General features: G+C 49.7%; 1 protein-coding gene across 1 annotated transcript in view; it reads right to left on the bottom strand.

Moving 5' to 3' along the window:
- The window catches only part of rims1b (regulating synaptic membrane exocytosis 1b), a 155207-nt gene extending 143584 nt beyond the window's left edge, over positions 1-11623 (bottom strand). Inside the window, exon 1 of the mRNA XM_056280117.1 lies at positions 11195-11623. Within this exon, the coding sequence (XP_056136092.1) occupies positions 11195-11361 (167 nt within the window). The 5' untranslated portion in view covers positions 11362-11623. The remainder of the gene's footprint in view (positions 1-11194) is intronic.
- Positions 11624-20702: the final 9079 nt, after the last annotated feature.

The raw sequence follows: 20702 nt of genomic DNA, 5'->3' as shown, positions 1-20702 counted from the left end.
GAGGTAGGTGAACCCATGGGAGGGGGGTAGGGGACCAACCAGGTCGACGTGGACATGGTCAAATCGTCTCTCCGGCACTGCGAAGCGTTCCAGGGGCGCCTTAATGTGGCGGTGTATCTTAGCCCGCTGACAGGCAACACACGAGTCGGCCCACGCTTTCACGTCTCTCTTAAGTCCCTCCCACACAAACTTAGCAGAGGTCAGGCGCACGGATGGCTTACCGCCTGGATGAGAGAGGCCGTGCACAGCTTCAAATACGGGGCGTCTCCAGCTGTGCGGGACGATGGGCCTGGGCTGTCCTGTGGAGACGTCACACAGGAGGGTGACACCTGTGTCGCTGAAAGGAACGTCCTGCAGGCGGAGCCCCGTGTCGGAGGCCCGGAGACGGAGGATGCTCGGGTCCGTGGCCTGGTCAGCAGCCATCTGTGCATAGTCAAGGCCTAGGTGGACCGCTCCAATCACTGCCCTAGACAGGCAGTCAGCTACCTGGTTAGACTTACCAGCGACGTGCTGGATGTCGGTAGTGAATTCCGAAATGTAGGAGAGTTGTCGCTGCTGGCGAGCGGACCATGGCTCGGCCGTCTTGGACATGGCAAACGTGAGGGGCTTGTGGTCCACGTACGCAGTAAACTCGCGGCCCTCTAGCAGGAAACGGAAATGCCGGACGGCGAGCCAGAGACCGAGGAGTTCCCTGTCAAAAGTACTATACTTGCGCTCTCGGGGTGTAAGCTGGCGACTGAAAAAGGCCAAAGGCTGCCAAGCCCCCCCCACCCACTGTTCGTGAACCGCACCAACAGCATAGTCCGATGCATCCGTGGTTATGGAAATAGGCGCTGTAGGTGAAGGATGCGCTAGCAGGGTAGCCTGGGAGAGCGCAGCTTTAGTCTCGGTGAACGCACGGTCCCGCTCTGCTGTCCAGTCGACCGCCTGGTTGGGGGACATGCCTTTCAGCGCCTCGTACAGTGGCCGGATGATAAAGGCGGCTCGAGGAATGAAGCGGTGGTAGAATGTCACCATCCCGATGAACTCCCTGAGCGCACGAGCTGTTTGGGGGCGCGGAAAGGCCGCCACCGCTTCCACCTTTGAGGGCAGGGGGACTGCCCCGTCCCCAGTGATGCGGTGCCCGAGGAAATCCATGGCTGTCAGCCCGAACCGGCACTTCGCCGGGTTGACAATCAGCCCATGCTGGCTGAGGCGTGTGAAGAGGGCATGAAGATGGGACAGGTGTTCTTCCTCGGAGGCGCTGGCGATGAGTATGTCGTCCAAATAGACGAAGATGAAAGGAAGGCCACGGAGCACTGAATCCATCAGCCGCTGAAAGGACTGGGCCGCGTTTTTGAGTCCAAATGGCATTCGTAGGAATTCAAATAGGCCGAATGGGGTTGTCACCGCTGTCTTGGGGATGTCTGAGGGGTGCACGGGAACTTGATGATAACCACGGACCAGGTCGACTTTTGAGAAGACGCATTTGCCAGACAGGTTTGCAGAAAAGTCCTGGATATGCGGGACAGGATAGCGGTCAGGCGTGGTGGCGTCATTTAGTCGGCGGTAGTCCCCGCATGGGCGCCAACCTCCATCAGGCTTAGCGACGATGTGGAGTGGGGACGCCCACGGGCTGTCAGAGCGGCGGATGATCCCCATGCGTTCCAGGTGCTCGAACTCAGACTTGGCAATGGCGAGTTTGGCGGGGTCGAGACGCCTGGCTCTGGCGTAGACCGGGGGCCCCTTCGTAGCAATGTGATGCTCCACCCCATGCTTAGCGGTGGGTGCAGAGAAGGTAGGCTGGGTGAGGTCAGGGAACTCAGCGAGGAGGCGGGTGAACTTGTCTGCCTCTGAGAGAGAGTTGGCTAGACCTGCATAGGCCGCTTCCCTCTGCGTACATGCGAAGGAGGAGAAGGTTAAGGCATCGACCAGACGGCTGTTCTGAATGTCCACTAGTAAACCGTAAGCGCACAAAAAATCAGCTCCGAGGAGGGGAAGCGTTACATTGGCCATGACGAACTCCCACGTGAAACGTTGTCCACCAAAACACAGTTCTACAGACCGCACGCCGTAGGTGTGGATAGGGCTGCCGTCAGCCGTCGCCAACTGGGGGCCCCGCTCCCCGCCCATGATGTCGACGTCAGTAGCAGGGAGCACGCTTCTCTGTGCGCCCGTGTCACAAAGAAATCGCCGACCGGAGATGGTGTCGAGGATGAAGAGTAGCCTGCTCGTATCGCCAACACTCATGGCCACTACTGAGTGTTGGCCCTCTCGTTTCCCGTCGGCCTGTAGTTGCAGGGGGAACGGCACCGTTTAGCTTTCGCACCAAATCGAGCGTGGTACATACAGAGTCCAGAGGGCTTGTAGCGGTCTGATGCTGTGGCGCCACCGTCGGGCCACGCCCGCGATGTCGGCGGGGGGCCAGTGAAGGTAGGAGCCAGCACCCCGGCATGGGAGGAACGTTGTGTAGCGACGAAGAATCGGTCAGCCTCCTTTGCCAGCTCACGGGGATCAGTGATGGTGGAGTTAGCGAGCGCAGTCTGGACGTGGGGCGGCATGTTGCGCAGAAACAGCTCCATAAACAGGAAACATGGCTTTTCTTGACCCAGTAGGTTTAACATCCTGCTCATTAGCTCCGATGGTTTGCCATCTCCCAAGCCCTGAATTGCGAAGAGGCGACGTGCTCTCTCCGTTGCAGACAGTTCAAAAGTGTCAAGGAGGAGATGTTTAAGTGCGGCGTATTTACCATCGGCCGGTGGGTTGGTTATGAAACCGCTTATCCTGGAAGCCGTATCGCACCCCAGCGCTGCCAATACGTAGTAGTACCTGGTCTCGTCTGCTGTTATGTCTCTGAGCGCGAACTGTGCCTCAGCCTGCGCGAACCATGTAGCCGCGGAAGACTCCCAAAACTCCGGCAGTTTAATTGCAACGGCGTTCGTAGCCATAATGTGTGTGGTTTCAGAAAACTTATCCGAAAATCACGTCGGGATCACCAGTGTAGAGCCGAAGTAACGGAGAAGACCGTAGGTTCACACTTTAGCCGTGTAGGCAACTTTCTTTAATCCACGGTAAATCAGCGAGACAAACAAAACCCCAGCTCGACTGAGCGGAGGTGGCAAGAATAACCAGAAAACTGGCTGGACAACCATAACTTAACCCTGCGTTAACCTGCCAGGGCAACCATGACTTAACCCTTAGTTCCTGGGTTGAATTCTGTCCCCAATACGTGTCCACCACAAGTTAAGCAATCAGGAGCAGAGATTAAAAGAAAGAAGAAAAACAGGTCTAAAAGATCTTCTGTTGCTTTCTTGGCACCGATCGTTTTAAGAGCTTCAGCTACTGTAGAAGAGGTAAAACGATGTAAAACAAACTGAGGGAAAGAAGTAAGGTTTGAAGGCCCTGCTTAGTAGACCCTGAGCATACTTCTTCGAAGAGGTGGCTAGCAGCAGCAAAATGCTCATTAGAAGCTGAACATTTTTCCTTTTGCCCAGATAGGATGGTGCCTCTGTAAGTAATAATGAAGTTGTATTCTTGTTCTTAGTAGAATTTACTAATTTCCAAAATTTGCCTGGATCAGATCTTGTGTTAGAGATCAGATCCAGATAGTAAATTGATTTGACTTTTCTTATCTAGGAAGTGTATTGATTCTTCAGCTGTCTAAATGCCAGCCAGTATGTCAAGCTTGGGCTCAGGCTTTGTTCCTTAAGTGACGTAGGTTAGATAGTTCAGAAGGGGCTGGCTCTATCCTTTATTTTTAACTTTTTAAAAGGTTCGTGTTTATTAACTGCAAAATTAAAAGTACTCATAAAATGATTTAAGGCAGCTTAAGCATCTTGTATTTCAACTGTGTAAAATGGTAAACAGTAAATGGACTGTATTTGCATAGCACTTTTCTAGTCTACCGACCACTCAAAGTGCTTTACAGTGGATGCCTCACATTCACCCATTCACACGCACGTTCATACACTGATGGTGGAGACTGCCATGCAAGGCGCCAACCTGCTCATCAGGAGCAGCTAAGGGTTCAGTGTCTTGCTCAAGGATACTTTGCCATGCTCTGCGCAGGAGCAGGGAGTCGAACCAGCGACCTTCCGATTACTAGATGACCCGCTCCTGAGCCATGCTGCATAAGAGAGGTTACTGCGTTTGAAGGTCAAGTAAAAAACACGTACCAGTGTGTACCTAAGTGGGTACAAATGGTTGTCGCTGGGAGCAGTACCTTACTGAAGTGCAATAATGCACCCATGTAGAGACACTTCGTTGTCTTTGAAGTACCTTTCGGCTGATGGGAAGATACATATCTGATCCTTCAAAGTACAATGTTGTACCTCTGTTGCTGTAATGTACCTTTGAGCACAGAAGTGTCCCTCAATTTCTGAGAGTGAAGGATCAGGATTAACATTTCTAAAATTACTTTTTACAGCTATATAAGACTTGGATTTGAGCGAGTGGATATATATAAAACAAATTATAATACTAATGATTCATAATACTAATAAGATTAATCAAACTAATTGGGGAATGATCACTCATACCTAGCGGGAGTACACTGTAGTGGTTATGGGGCTACATAATTCCCCTTATTGAGCTAGTAGGAACGTTAGTTTACAGCAGCTGTTTCCTAGGTTCGGGTTTACAGTGACACACTTCCGCTGCGCGGGTTTTTTGTTGTTGTTGTAATGGTGGAAGGAATAAATGGTGCTGGCCAGCAGGGTGCCGGTGGATACCATGCTACTGTTGGGCGAAGGAGGGGGAGAGGTGGAAGGCATGTCCAGGGGTAGCGAGAGAGGAGGAAGGGTAGGAGTGTGGAGGCGAGAGTCGGAACTTTGAATGTTGGCACTATGACTGGTAAAGGGAGAGAGCTGGCTGACATGATGGAGAGAGGGAAGGTAGATATAGTGTGTGTGCAAGAGACCAGGTGGAAGGGGAGTAAGGCCAAGAGCATCGGAAGTGGGTTCAAACTCTTCCACCATGGTGCGGGTGGGAGGAGAAATGGGGTAGGGGTCATTCTGAAGGAAGAGTATGTCAAGAGTGTGTTGGAGGTGAAGCCAGAAATCGAAGGTGTGTTGATGAATGTTATCAGCGCATATGCCCCGCAAGTTGGGTGTGAGATGAAAGAGAAAGAAGGATTCTGGAGTGAGTTGGGCGAAGTGGTGGAGAGGGTACCCAAGGAGGAGAGAGTGGTGATTGGAGCGGACTTCAATGGGCACGTTGGTGAAGGGAACAGTGGTGATGAGGAGGTGATGGTGTCAAGGAGAGGAGTGTGGAAGCCAGCGCCCCGGTATGCCCTACGTGGTCAGTTCCACCCACATGGCACTGACGTACAGTAAAACTCACAGAGGAACTGAATATTAAGTACTTTAATATGACCCAGGTTGAACCCACATCAACCCATCCAATCTCATAGTTTATCTATAAATCACTCACAGACACAGCTTCTGTTCCGTTGTGAGTACTACTATATAGGTACTCACTATACTGCAGCTGGCTGTAAAAGATGTGGTTAAATTTATTCTGGAAAGCCAAAGACGTCTCTCCACTGAGTACAATGGTTGAGGAGTGCGTAAAGCCATCTTTGCGCTGTAATGTGAATACCCCTAAAGTTGATCCATTGCAGACATCACCATCCAACAACGTCCCTGTGTTCATTCTCCGTGAAGCAAACAGATCCAAAATGTTCACACAATCCTGAGGATTTGGGAATTTAAAGGATTTTCTCAACGCACCTGTGGCACGCTGATGCTTATGGAGCACACACATGTGCTTTTTATTTATTTATCTATTTATTTTTAGATTGGGTTATACAAGCAAATAATGTCTCATATTTGACTGGTAAAGCCCTAGTTTAAAACTATTTGTTGCAACTTGGTTTGGATTACAAACTTAATGACGGATTTACAAAGGTGCATTGTGGACTATGTCATCATTTCTGAGGCACCTGTCGGGATTTCACTCCTACCTAAAACGACCATGGGCGGTCAAAATAACCGTCGGTTTTTAAACTCTATAGTCTGTCAAGGTAAATACCCAGTTGAGATATTAATACGATACACATCTTAGCACGTCTGTTAGGAAACAACTGACACCAAAATTAACATTTTAACAGCTATAATCCTGTTTTTCAAACAATTTAAACTCCAGAGAGATATGGTTAAACTTGAACAGCAAAATTGAAAAAGTGAAAATACTACCTGAAAAACAAAACGGAAAACACATATTGCTAATCTAACAAACGTCACACGGCCTATAAAACGTGAAATGTAAACAAAAGAACTGAAAATAAATATTGAAACAGTCCCAAACAACGACTGGAACTTAAAAACTACCGGAACGACCGTGGGCCGTCAAAATGACCGCCACAGTTTTTAAACCCTATATTCAGTCAAGATAAATACCCAGTTGAGATATTAATGCATTACATGTTTTAACAACTTTAATACTATTTTTCAAACAATTCAAAATGGCCGCTGTCCAACGCCTGTAAATACTGCAGTGCCTCGGTGGTAGTCATGGTGCGTCTGTAACCAGACATGTTGGAAATAATCAGAAATCAAGTTTAGACTATTCCTCTCCGCTGGGGGACGCTAGTGTGTTTCTAGGACAGAGCAACGAACTTCGCGAAGGAAATGACGCGACCAACACACGTCATAAATAGTGGCATGACGCACGCGATGACAGGCAAATTACGAGCCGTCTTTTTGACCGCTCGTGGTCGTTTTAGGTAGATCTTATCATAACTTTTTTGTGCAATTGATCTAAAACTCGTTTTAATGCAAATATATGCAATTTTAGGAGCATTCGTGGAGCGGCAGGTTTGTATGTTTGCCCCCCCCCCCCGCAACCTTCTTCTTCTTCTTCTTCTTCCGCTGCTGCTGCTGCTTCTTCTTTTCTTCTTCTTCTTCTTCTTCTTCTTCTTCTTTTTTTCAGCTTTTTTCCTGTTTCCCAGGGGGTCGCCATAGCGGATTTGATAGTTTCCATCGGTATCCTGTGCGGGCACAGCACCGACGGCGGTCTTGCCAATCCGCATAACGATTTGGCAAAATTTTACGTGGGATGCCCTTCCTGACACAACCACTAGCCCTATGCAGTGGCGCCCCCAAGGTGTGGCCCCTGATACTATCCCTGGTCCCCCCACTGCCCCCCCCAGCCACAAATGCAAAATGTGCTTCTGATTATGCAGAACGTGCTTCTGATATGTTACGATAGGTGCTGTTCATTTAAATCAATAATGTATATTTTTCATAATAATTCATGTCAAAGAAAATAGCAAATGCACAGCCTGCCAGCCGCTTTCGACCGTCCGTCACCGCGTCAAACCCCCTCCCTCGTGCTCAGTCTGCCTCCGACAGCAGCTGAGCAGCATCTGTTCCTAGCTAGCTATAGGGGTGCACGACTCTCAAGTTTTTGGAATCGGCTCCGACTCTGGTTTAAAATATGAGAATCGATGGAATCGACTCCATACATTACGTCATATAGGAAGTGCTCTTTGGGTCCGCTACATGCGCCGTGGCTCGCATATACCCCGCAATGTTCCCGTGAGGCAATAAAGCTTATCCAATCAATTATCCCGTCCACCCGTATTTTAAGTACTAAAATGATCTATGTTCAATAAGGTGTGTACATTTGCCCCCAAATAGTGCTCAGTAAACCATTCAAAACGGCTTAGATATGACAATCGATATTTACCTCATCTATGGTATTGTAAACTACTAATAAGATACGTTAGCCCCTAGCTTACGAGTCGGACTCTTTAGCCGAGCGGTTAGTGACGTCGCCTTGTGTTGCAGTACACACCGTATCGAATCCCGCACCGGGCAAGAAAATAACCAGTTGCAGTATGGTAGCTTACTAGCATGGAGGTGATCTTTAAGAAATCGAAAAACAACATGGTAAGAACAATAAATATGTACCTTACCCCAATTCATTAACTTATTGATATCTTAAAGCTAAATGCTGCTTCATCCTACAGCTGCGTTTACCCAAGCGCACCAAAACACAAGGAACGATGCCTAAATGTACAACCTACTGTCATACCTAAAGAGCCCACGTGCATTATTTGGCAAGTATACTACACAACGCATACCGCAAAGTAGGCTATACATACATCCAGCTGTAATCAGGTAAAAAGGGACTCCCCATCTGATATTTGAAAATAGCTTTTGTTTGATAACCCTGATAGCATTGTGAACGTACCGGTATTAGTCTATGCACATCAGGTATTTAGTAACGTGAACTGTAAAAAAATAAGAAACCAAAGTATTTCAGCATCGAGTCCTTGACTCTCATATTGGCAGTTTTCAGCTAGCCTATACGGTATACTACAACAGCATCATAGAATTCCTGAAATTCCGTCATGGCTTTTGGCTTTGGTGTGCCACCCCAAGATTTTCAGTGGCCCCATTTGGCCACCCCTATGAAACATTTCTGGGGGCGCCACTGGCCCTATGGACTAAGAGGGGGCACATGTAAAGTTTTCACAAAGTTATTAAACTCTGAAAATCCAAAACGGTCAAAATGACCGCTTTGGGTTAATGCCAGTGATTGCTCCCTGCATCAGAAACATGGCAGGTTGGCTGGCGGAGAGTCTTTGTTGTTCTGTCACAGCCCCTGGCTCCTCACACCCTCAGCAGATTGCAGACCCCTGCAGACTGAGGGTGGGGTGTGAACAGGTCAGATAAACCTGCTCCTGCTTTCCAATTTCACATTTCCCCGTCTTGCTGTCTTGAGGAGGGGCCAAGCCATGGGGCTATTTTTATTTTGTTGTTCGCATTCACATTGCTGACAATAGAGGCCAGCATTCGAGTAGAATTACATGAAGACGCGTATTCAATGGTAATAATGGTCGATCCAGATAAAGTTTCAGATAAATGCCTAAAAGAAACAATGCACACACAAAAAAATCAGAGGCCCTCAACTATGATCCTTATTCTAATATGTATACACATATGGAGAGAGGGGGGGAGTGAGAGGGGGGAGTGCGATAATAGGAACAAGGACATGGGCTGTTAGTGTAAAACTGCTGTTTTACCCACTCTTCTTCTCTGTTGTAGCGAATTCGGTGTGCAACCGGGAACCGCCGTAGCCGGGACGCGAACCCGAGTTGCCCGCACCACGGGAGACTGCGCTAACCAGTCAAGTAAAGGATCCGACCCGCCAGCTAAGGGCTAGCGAGTCTGCACATTCATGATCGTTACACTACCCCAGGGGTGCCCAACTCCAGGCCTCGAGGGCCGCAGTGTCTGCGGGTATTTGTTCCAACCATGCACTACACCACCTGATTTAACTAATTAGCTCACCTCTTGGACCACCGGCGACTACGTTAACCAGTCGACTAAAGGGTCCGACCCGCTAGCCAAGGGCTAGCGAGTCTACGCATTCATGATCGTTACACTGTTTAGCAAGCAAAGCGCAGAGGATGAAAAGGAAGCGTCAGTAGAATCCATTCAGAACTCATTTTCGTTTAAACAAACACATTCTACTCTCTCTCTCTCTCTCTCTCTCTCTCTCTCTCTCTCTCTCTCTCTCTCTCTCTCTCTCTCTTAGAGCATCAAACACAAAATAGAAATCATAAGCGATTTTCACACCGTGAGCAGGCGGTTGATTTCGTTTTCTGAAATTGGGGAAACAGCATATCCCTTTCTCAATTTGTGGCGTGCAGGGCCACTAGAAACAAGCGTGGAGCTGGTCTCCCGGTTTCCTGGGCCTCTGGCAGCAGATGTCATCCCTGCCTGGCCAAATGATGAGGCCGTTACTGAGAAGAGTTTGAGCTGCTGGGGCCTCGTGGAACATTAAATACATTACTTCCTGTCATCCGGCTGAGCCCCTCGAGAAACCAGACTACGACGGAGCCACTTATGTTCCGTAAGAAATGGCGACAGTTTATGGAAAAAGCAAAGAAGCAGCAGGGGCAACTACACGCTGAGCCAACCGGAAGTAGACTGGCTCTCGGGCAAGAAATAGTCACTCAGCTAGCTGTCTTCGAAAGGGGCAGAAATAAATCGATTCTTTGATAGTTTTTGTTTTTCATGTGGTTATAACACGTGTCTTTCGAATGCCCAGTTATAACGCTTGGCCTACATCATTCGGTGAGATTTCCAACCACACCCATCCCGGTGGCCGGAGGTCGGAGGAACGAGAGCGCTCTCTCACCATCCTACCGGGCGCGCACGCCAACATCTCCTGCCACTTTATCCGCCAAGCATCATTAGAGCTATAATGTCATTATTATCCCCTCGTCACACAGCCTCTCTCTCTCACGCACGCACACGCACACGCACGCACACGCAGTTCCACTGTGTGTGTAACGTCCGTCGTGTTGAGCCGCAGGCCAACCCCGCTATCAACCCCGCGACGTAAACGACGAGCGACGCCGTGGCCAGGTGTGTTGACGTTACAAGGCGGCGCTGGGAACCGGGGGAAGGGGCAGCCTGGTTTCCGGGTGTGCCGTGCCGTGCCGTGCTGCGCGCGAGCTGGAGAGGCGGCATGCTTATATCCGCGCTATGATTCATCCCCAGCAGCCCCAGCATCCCCCCCCCCCACCGTCACACCCCGTCTCCGCGGCCGCGAGCCGCGCTGCACCTGTAACCCCTCTGACGCGGTCTCGGCTGGTTTTGCTACACAGTGCCAGTCTTCATCACACACGCACAGTGCCAGTCTTCATCACACACACACACACACACACACAGTGCCAGTCTTCATCACGCACGACTGTCACTGTTCGGTCTTCTACTGATTTACCCCCCCCTCCTCTTCCCGCCCCCCGGACGACCGTCTTAAACGGACGGATTGCGAAGCGTGACCCTAAAACCCGTCGTCTTCGCGAAGCGAACGCGCTTGGAAACGCGTGAAACGCGCCTTAACGCGGCTGCTAAACCAGGCGGCACCAGTGGAGAGGGGGTATTTTTTGGGGGGGATAGCGCGGGGAAGACAGCCGAGGTTCTCGGAGTAGAACACACTCTAAGATATAGTGTGCAGGCTGCGAGGGCGCCGCCGGCGTGTGTAGTGGGGTTAGGAAAATGGTGGGAGACTGGCAGTGCCAAGAGTCGTTGTTTGGTTCGTGATGTGATTATGTGGACAACCACGGTGCCAAGAGACAGGCGTGTTGGGTAAGGTGCTGGATAATGTGGCCGGTGGTGCAGGCGGTCTTTCCCCGTGGATCGGGGAGTGTGGCATGTGCATGTATGGGTCCGCGGAAACGAAAGATTGCCCTTACTTTAGCATCGCTTCTTCCTTCTCCTCTTCCTCCTTTTGCCGAACCATCACTGCCATGATGATTTTCCTTTCCTCTTCGGTGAGGTGGCTGAGGTCCGGCAGATCCGGCATGGATGGCGGCACGGTGGGTGGGCGAGGGCCGCCTTGGGGCCCCACCGAGGCGGACATGTTTTCCCCTAGCAGGCCGGCCCTCCTGCGCGCGTCGCTGCGGCGGACAGAACTGCGGGCGTTTGGGGCCACACCTCAGCACGTCGCCGGCGGGGCGAGCAGCAGCGGCAGCGGCAGCGGCAGCAGCGGCAGCGGCCTCGGCTCTACAGAGCAGCGCCAGCCGCTCATGGCTCTCGGCACCCACGGCTGTGCTTTTGTTTGTCCTCGGCTCTTCTCCGCCACTCGTGTCGCTCCCCCCACCCCCCGCCTGCCCACGTCTCCCCTCCACCACCGGCTTTACGGGGAGCCCATGCCCGCGCGACGAGTTCACTCAAGCTGCTGGACCGATCCGGGATCAGCGGGGCTGATCTGCGATGCCGCCGCCGCCGAAGTCGAGCTCGATTTTGGGCGGTATAGGCGGAGTTCGCCTTGGTCCTCTCTCTCTCTCTCTCTCTCTCTCTCTCTCTCTCTCTCTCTCTCTCTCTCTCTCTCTCTCTCTCTCTCTCTCTCTCTCTCTCTCTCTCTCTCTCTCGCTCACTCTCTCTCGCGCTCCCACCCTCTCTCTCTCTATCTCTCTCTCTCTCTCTCTCTCTCTCTCTCTCTCTCTCTCTCTCTCTCTCTCTCTCTCTCTCGCTCTCGCTCTCCCACCCTCCCTCGCCCTCGCTCTCTCTCTATCTCTCTCTCCCACCCTCTCTCTTTCTCTCTCCCTCTCTCTCTCTCCCTCACTCTCTCTCTCACTCTCTCCCACCCTCTGTCTCTGTCTCTCTCTCTCCCTCTCCCCCCTCTCTCTGTCTCACCCGCTCTCTCCCTCGCTCTCTCTATCTCCCACCCTCTCTGTCTCTCTCGCTCTCGCTCTCTCTCTCTGTCCCACCCTCTCTCTCTGTCTCTCTCTCTCACACACACACAACGCGCGTGTGTGTTAGGGTTTCTCTTGGATTTGTGAGAGTAAACGGTCACAGATACAGCTACAACCTCACGTCTCAGCGGGGACATAAATTGTACTGCATGTTTTATTGCACAGGTTCGTGTCATCCACACTTGTGGACTCACGATTACGTCTTGGCGCATGCTCAGTAATCCAAGCGGAGAGGCAATCAGAAAGTTGAATCTTTACTGAGAGAGAAGCGTCTCATCACTCGTGGCCTCTTCAGTCTCACCTGACTGCAGGTATATCCCCACCCTCGTAATCAATACAGCATCCACCGTCGCCATCTTACAATGCTGTGATCACAGCTATATTCCTGACCCTCTGGGAACAGTACGCATGGCCACCGCAACTCTGGTTGATGATCAAGGCAGGTTGCACATGAAACTGGTCGTTGGTTTGGGTCGTTATGCCACGGTATTGTTTATAAGGGCGGGGACACCTGCAGTCAGGTGAGACTGGAGAGGTCACTCACATGAGGATGAAACGCTTCTCTCAGCAAACGGTGCGTCCTGGTTCGACTTGCTGTGATCACGACTACATCGTGACAGAAAGGGGTCCAGCACCGTGGACAGCGGAACAGCAGGGTTTTTCTTTTCTTCTTCTCCTTCTTCGTCTTCCTTCTGCTGTTAGTTCCTCCACCACAATGCCCGGGGTGCTGTTTGAGCTTGCTGTTGTAAAAGCGGTTGTCAAATACAGCTCTGCCGCTTACTCGTCGACCCACGATCCGTTAGTTGGGGTTTGTAATGCTGGACAACCCGAGAACGTGGGTGAGCGGGCTGTTGGGCTGGGGGCTGGGACATGATGGTACCCCACTTGATACCACGCCAGGATATCTGACACGTGACAAAATGTCAGCGAATCTTCGCTGTAAGTCGCCAAAACCTGAGTGGGCTGACTTTTACAGTGTGATCGAAACCCTTCCGTCCATCACCGGCGGCCAGTCAGCAGCTCTGCCTCGCTCTCGGTAGCGGTGTATATATGCAGAGCCCGACCCACGGGCCGGCCCATCTTCCCGATGACGTAATGTTCGGCGAGGGCCGAGTCCATCCAGCAGATGGCAATAGACCGCCAAGGCTGCCACGTCCGTCCAGTGACGTCACGGAGGAGGTGGCTGCGCTGCGCTGACGTCACCTTCCCGTGGTGCAGAATTTTGTCATCCCTTAGGTCGTGACTGAGAAGCAGCAGCGCCGGCTGTCGTGAACAAACGATTTGTGCATACACAGCATGATGCCCGCTTGCTGCGAGGCAGCCATATTTCACTTTACTTTGTGTGCGTTTACGTGTTAAGTATTCCGCTCTCTCCCAGACCCTGACGGCACTGCAACGTCCGTGTCTGGAATATTTATCCCAAACTTGGAAGTTGCTTTTGCCAGTTCAACAGAGGAAAAATAAGAAGTTTATATCATAATTCATGGGGCATTTTATGCATGTTTTCATAATCATTACATAATAATAATCATCATCATCATCATCATCATCATCATGAGGGCTCCTGGGGGTCGTATTAGAGGGTATACGACCTATGTGGTCGTATGGGTTGGAGGACTTCTAGGAACGCCCATAATCAGTGTACAGCATTAAGTGCGGTCTTAATACAATATTTACAAATAATAATAATGATATGGATCAATGCTTGACACAAGAGCCATTCTACTTATTGTTTTTGGTGCCGAAAGACGACAAGTGCACTTTAGAAAAGACGACATTTTAACGCTACACACACTTTGTTATAGCCTACATACAAACAGCGGAACCCTCCCTTTTAAACGTTGCTTTTGTTTCAGTAGATGGTTAAAGATCATGTCAAGTCAAGTTTTATTGCGCGTCAAGTAAACTCCCACGTGTGGGGATTTCAGGTTTTGCCGGGAACAACGTTTCGCCTGCGTGTAAATACAGAGTCTCTGACAGAGTTTCTAAAAACCAAAAAGAAAACCCGTCGGATAATGTCAGCAGGGTTCAGAAGTGGCTCTGAAACGCCCTGCACTTTACATCTGTCGACCACGTGGTTTTCCACCATCAGAATAACGCCCGTTTCAACGCCCGGGGTGTGATGACGTCACAGACCCGCTCCGCGTCGCTGTAAACCGGACCGCAGTGGTTTTGTCTCATGTGTCCGCGCAGCCCAGTTTGCGGCCCCGCTGCTGAAGAGGAGTCCCGCTCCCAGTGTGGCTGTGTTGTCACGACTTAGCAGGTGCACGCCGTGTGGGCGGGCCCACTCTGGTCACTGTGGATGTACCGCCATCTAGAGGCCGCAGGACAACACGGCACGGGTTGTGTGACAGTCGAGCAGAGAAACGCACTCCCTCGGAAATAGGAAGGGGCAGAAATAAGTACACTAAGATTATTTGACGTTCTCTAAAATGCAAGCTATCCTGAAAATGAAAACGAACCGGACGAAAAGCCAAGCACAGATGGCAGACAGCCTTTGCTATGAGGGATTTTATTTTTTTTTTAAAATACCGACCTGTTGGGTGTATAAACACAACAGAGAAGAAGGGATACACGTCCACACTCGTTTCTTGTCCCTGGTATACTTGGAGGTTCAGCGTTCTCCTGAACGAGTCATTAGTGGTAGTAAATGGAGATTTTCTAATTTTCTAGCTCTCTTATTAAAATACTAAACCTTTAAGTCACAAAACTGCTTCTCCAGCTGTCAGATAGATAGATAGATAGATAGATAGATAGATAGATAGATAGATAGATAGATAGATAGATAGATAGATAGATAGATAGATAGATAGATAGATAGATAGATAGATAGATAGATAGATAGATAGATAGATAGATAGATAGATGGATGGATGGATAGATGGATAGATAGATACTATATAGACAGTATGTAGACACCTGGTCATCACACCCATATGTACTCGTTGAACACTTCATTCCAAATCCATGGGTATATAAATATGGAGTTGGTCCATCCTCCACTTCTCTAACAGTCTCCACTCTTCTGGGGAGGCTTTCCACTAGATTTTGACCCATGGCTGCAGGGATTCACTCCCATTCAGCCACAAGAGCATTAGTGAGGTTGGGCACTGATGATGGAGAGAGGGCCTGGCTCACAGTCGGCGTTCCAGTTCATCCCAAAGGTGTTGGATGGGGTGGAGGTCAGGGCTCTGTGTAGGCCAGTCAAGTTCTTCCACACCAAACTCAGCCAACCACGTCTTTATGGACCTCGCTTTGTGCACAGGGGCACTGTCATGCTGAAGTAGGAAAGGGCCTTCCCCAAACTGTTGCCACAAATTGGAAGCACAGAATTCTCTTGAATATCATTGTATGCTATAGCATTGCGATTTCCCTTCACTGGAACTAATGGGCCTAGCCCAGACCATGAAAACAGCCCCAGACCATTATTCCTCCTACACCAGACTTTACGGTTGCCACTATGCACCCGGACAGGTAGCGTTCTTCTGGCATCCGCCAACCCAGATTGGTCCACGAGACTTCCAGATAGTGAAGCATCATTCATCACTCCAGAGTACAGGTTTCCACTGCTCCAGAGTCCAATGGCGGTGTGCTTTATGTAGTGGGGAAAGAGCCCCGCTAGGCAGGGGTTTAGTATAGGCCTGCCCCGGACGTGAACGCCAGATCTAGGTATGCGCCCCCTAGTACAAGTAGCCCCAATACCTACCGACAGTAAGTGTGTATTACCTATTTTGCTTGGCCCTTTAATCCTATATGAGCCAACACAGGTATGGCAAGGTGGGCTTCAGGATGTTTATCTTATCAGCATGGTGACTACCTGAAGTGTAGTGAGATCCTGACATAAACCTTAGCTTAGCACCATCCCTCCCCCTCCCAGTGCCTAGCTAGACAGGTGGGGTGCCCCCACTCCAGGGCAGTAGCAACTCCACAAAAGGTATACACAGAGTCAATAAGCCATAAACCTACCACAGGTGAAACCCGTTTTAGTAAAACAAAACAGTTTGACGGTTTTTCGGCAACACAAAGCTGGTTTACAAAATAACCCTCTTTCACTAAAATGAACAAAACTGAAATTTATTTATTTAATTTTTTTTACACACAGTTCATCAGGATCTTCTCACCAGGTCTCCGCTCACTAATATAAATCAGTCTTAGTTGTGATGGTGGTCTTCCCTCGAATTCACAGTTCACAGTTCAATTAGAAAAATAAAAACACACCCCAGTTTCTGACGAGGGTCGAAAAACATAAAAATTCAAATGCCAGGCCACGTAGGGCAGGTAACTCATCCCATGCACAGCAGGATGTGGCAGGGTGAGTCGCTGAGATGCCGTCTGGGTGGCAGGGACTCTTCTTGCGGCTCCTTTACGCTGCAAGTGCGTGCTCGTGAGATGGCGTACGCCCCCTCTGCTGAGCCGTGCTCTTCCTCCTTCAACAGAGCGTCATCGCAGCCCCATACTGATGACAGGACTGGTGTGAGTGACATCGCAAGATACTTGGTACGTCGAGAGCTTGTGAATTCTGGCCTCGTCGAGTTCAATGATAGCTCAGAAGATTATTGGGCATGGAAGTCCTCTTTCCTCAATGCCACTGTAGGGCTAAACTTAACTTGACCTCTTATCACAGTGGTTAGGAAATCAGTCCTCGGAGCACGTCACAATGATCCGTTCCATGCATGTTGCCAGCCCTGACATAGGCTGTGTGTGTGTGGGAGACAAATTGACCCTGAAGTCAAATATTTAGCCTTTGTATCAACAGCATTGGGGTCAACTTTGTGTTCTGTTTGGTGATTGGCTGTTTACCTGACATTATGTTAATAAGCTCCGCCCACCTGGTGTTCCAAGCGGGACAAAACAAACTGAGAAATAAACGCCAGTTTGCTGACATGACAATGGCCTGGGAACGCCTAGAGGACTGCTATGGCTCCCCTGGAGTCATCGAGACAGTGCTCTTTGGATCGAGAACTTTCCTAAAATCAATCACAAGAACCCCTTAAAACTCAGGGAGCTGGGAGACCTACTGAGGGAGTTAGAGTCTGCTAAATCTGAGGGCTACTTGCCTGGGCTCTCATACCTGGACACTGCCAGGGGTGTCAACCCTATTGTTGAGAAGTTGCCGCTGGGTCTGCAAGAGAGGTGGTTAGTTGTTAGTTCAAGGCTCGTAGTACAAGGAGCAACACAAAGTCTCTTTTCCTCCATTTGCATTCTTCACAAACTTCATATGTGATGAATCACGCCGAAGAAACGACCCGAGCTTCACTCTGTCGACATCCCCTACAGCTCCATCGCACAGATCCTACAGGTTCTCTATGGGTCCATCGAAGCCTGAACGAGTGGAACGGAGATCAGAATATGTCAAAAGTCATATCTCTGCTCACAAGACTGAAGTCGCATCACATCAATCAGCTTCTCTGTCAGACAGTTCAAGTAGCAAGTAGGTATACATTGACAAACAATGCCCTATCTACCAAAAACCCCACCCTCTAAAAAAGTGTAGAGGTTTTCAGAGGGTGTGAGATGGACGAGAAAGAAGAATTCTGGAGTGAGTTGGATGAAGTGGTGGAGAGTGTACCCAAGGAGGAGAGAGTGGTGAGTGGACCAGACTTCAGTGGGCATGTTGGTGAAGGGACCAGAGGTGATGGGTAGATATGGTGTCAGTGAGAGAAATGTGGAAGGACAGGTGGTGGATTTTGCAAAAAAGATGGAAATGGTTGTGGTGAATACATGTTTCAAGAAGAGGGAGGAACACAGGGTCTGACGTAAGAGTGGAGGAAAGTGCACACAGGTGGACTATGTCTTATGCAGAAGGTACAGTCTGAAAGGGATTGGAGACTGCAAGGTGATGACAGGGGAGAACGTAGCTAGGCAGCATCAGATGGTGGTCTTTGGAGACCAAGAAGAAGAAGAGGGTGGAGGCAGAGCCAAGGATCAAATGGTGGAAGTTGAAGAGGGGAGGCTGTTGTGTGGGTTTCAGGGAGGAGTTAAGACAGGCACTGTTGGTATTGAAGAGCAACCACTGCAGAAATAGTGAGGGAGACAGCTAGGAAGGTACATGGTGTGTCATCAGGACAGAGGAAGGAAGACAAGGAGACTTGGTGGTGGAATGAGGAAGTACAGCAAAGTATACAGAGGAAGAGGTTGGCAAAGAAGAAGTGGGATAGTCAGAGAGATGGAGAAAGTAGACAGGAGTACAAGGAGATGCAGCATAAAGTGAAGAGAGAGAGGTGGCAAAGGCAAAGGAAACGGCGTATGGTGAGTTGTATGAGAGGTGGGCAATCTTATCCAGAAAGGGCCGGTGTGGGTGCAGGTTTTTGTTCCAACCAAGCAGTTACACACCTGATCCCACTAATCAACCAGTAGAGTCTTTGCTGAGGAACTTGATTAGGAGACACAGGTGTGTAACTGCTTGGTTGGAGCAAAGACCTGCACCCACACTGGCCCTTTCTGGATAAGATTTCCCACCCCTGGTAGACACTAAGGAAGGAGAAAAGGACTTGTACAGATTGGCTAGACAGAGGGACCGAGCTGGGAAGGATGTGCAGCAAGTTAGGGCGATCAAGGATAGAGATGGGAATGTGCTGACAAGTGAGGAGAGTGTGTTGAGAAGGTGGAAGGAATACTTTGAGAGGCTGATGAATGAAGAAAATGAAGAGAGAAAACGTTGGATGATGTGAGGATAGTGAATCAGGAAGTGCGGTGGATTAGCAAGGAGGAAGTGAGGGCAGCTATGGAGAGGATGAAGAGTGGAAAGGCAGTTGGTCCTGATGACATACCTGTGGAGGCACGGAGATGTTTAGGAGAGATGGCAGTGGAGTTAGATTGTTTAACACAATCTTGGAAAGTGAGAGGATGTCTGAGAAGTGGAGGAGAAGTCTACTGGTACCGACTGATCTGTAGCGAGATTAGGGTGCAGGCTGAGGAGAGCCTGAAGAGGTGGAGGTGTTCACTGGAGAGAAGAGGGATGATAAGCCAGTAGGAGCAAGATGGAATACCCATGCGTGAATGAGAGGGAGGGCAGTGGAATGATGATGATGCAAGGAGTAGATGTGATGAAGGCGTATGAGTTTAAATACTTGGGGTCAACTGTTCAAAGTAACAGGGAGTGCAGGAGAGGTGAAGCAGAGAGGGCAAGCAGGATGGAGTGGGTGGAGAAGAGTATCAAAACTGATTTGCGACAGAAGGGTACCAGCAAGAGATAAGGGAAGATGGTTGTGAGACCAGCTATGTTATATGGTTTGGAGACAGTGGCACTGACGAAAAGACAGGAAGCGGAGCTGGAGGTGGCAGAGTTGAAGATGCTAAGATTTTCATTGGGAGTGATGAAGAAGAACTGGATTAGGAATGAGTATATTAGAGGGACTGCTCAGGTTGGACGGTTTGGCGACAAAGCAAGAGAGGTTAGATGGAGATGGCTTGGATTTGTGTGGAGGAGAGATGCTGGGTATATTGGGAGAAGGATGCTGAATATGGAGCTGCCAGGGAAGAGGAAAGGAGGAAGGCCAAAGAGGAGGTTTATGGATGTGGTGAGGGAAGACATGCAGGTGGTTGGTGTGACAGAGGAAGATGCAGAGGACAGGAAGAGATGGAAACGGATGATCTGCTGTGGCGACCCCTAATGGGACCATTCGAAAGTAGTAATAGTAGTAGTAGTAGTAGTAGTAGTCGCCGTCGTAGTAGCTCCCTGTTATTGTTTTCACTGGTTATTTTAGTCATGTGACTCAGCCAGGTCATAGTTCAGAGATTCAGATCAGGAAATGCTTTAGTTGTTCATCACATGTGGTCAGCCTGCAGCTCCAGCTACCTTATCCTTTCACTCCTCTGTTTGTGCCTTGGAAAGCACTGCTTTTTTACAAAATGACCCTTTCATGAGAATGACGACCACAGTAAAGAGCATTCAACTTTACTCCAGCCTCCGACTTGCTCTTGAAGCCTGCTAGCTATCTGTCGATGTGTGTACAGACACACACACTGAGGATGGAATAATGGTATTGAATTCAACTCGGTCAGTTCAGTGACGTCTGCAACTTTCTGCACTGCATGCACTGCACTGCTCTCATAAGTAAAACATGCTGTATGTATGTATGGTTGTTGGGCCAATTCTTGCAAAAACAGCTTGGACAACACGTTAATATTTACTTGTCCCCCATAATATATTGAATTAAGGAATATGAAAAAATATTTATAGTAAAGGAGACAGAATGTAATTTACATAGTGTAACGTGCATGGATAAGTAGACACGTTGGTCTTAGGCTAACAGGTCGGACCCTATAGTCGACTGGTTAACGTTGTCGCTTGCGGAGTGGGAGACACGGGTTCGCGTCCCAGCTGTGGTGACGGTCTCCCGAGCTGGCCCCGAATTCGCAACAATATAATACATTATGCTCTGGGCGGCACGGTGGCGCAGTGGTTAGCGTGGTCACCTCACAGCAAGAAGGTCCTGGGTTTGAGTCCCAGGGTAGTCCAACCTTGGGAGTCGTCCCGGGCCGTCCTCTGTGTGGAGTTTGCATG

Source organism: Lampris incognitus, chromosome 5 (assembly GCF_029633865.1).
Source record: "Lampris incognitus isolate fLamInc1 chromosome 5, fLamInc1.hap2, whole genome shotgun sequence".
Classification (NCBI taxonomy): domain Eukaryota; kingdom Metazoa; phylum Chordata; class Actinopteri; order Lampriformes; family Lampridae; genus Lampris; species Lampris incognitus.
The sequence above is the reverse complement of the archived record's forward strand: the minus strand, read 5'-3'. Positions and strand labels throughout refer to the sequence as shown.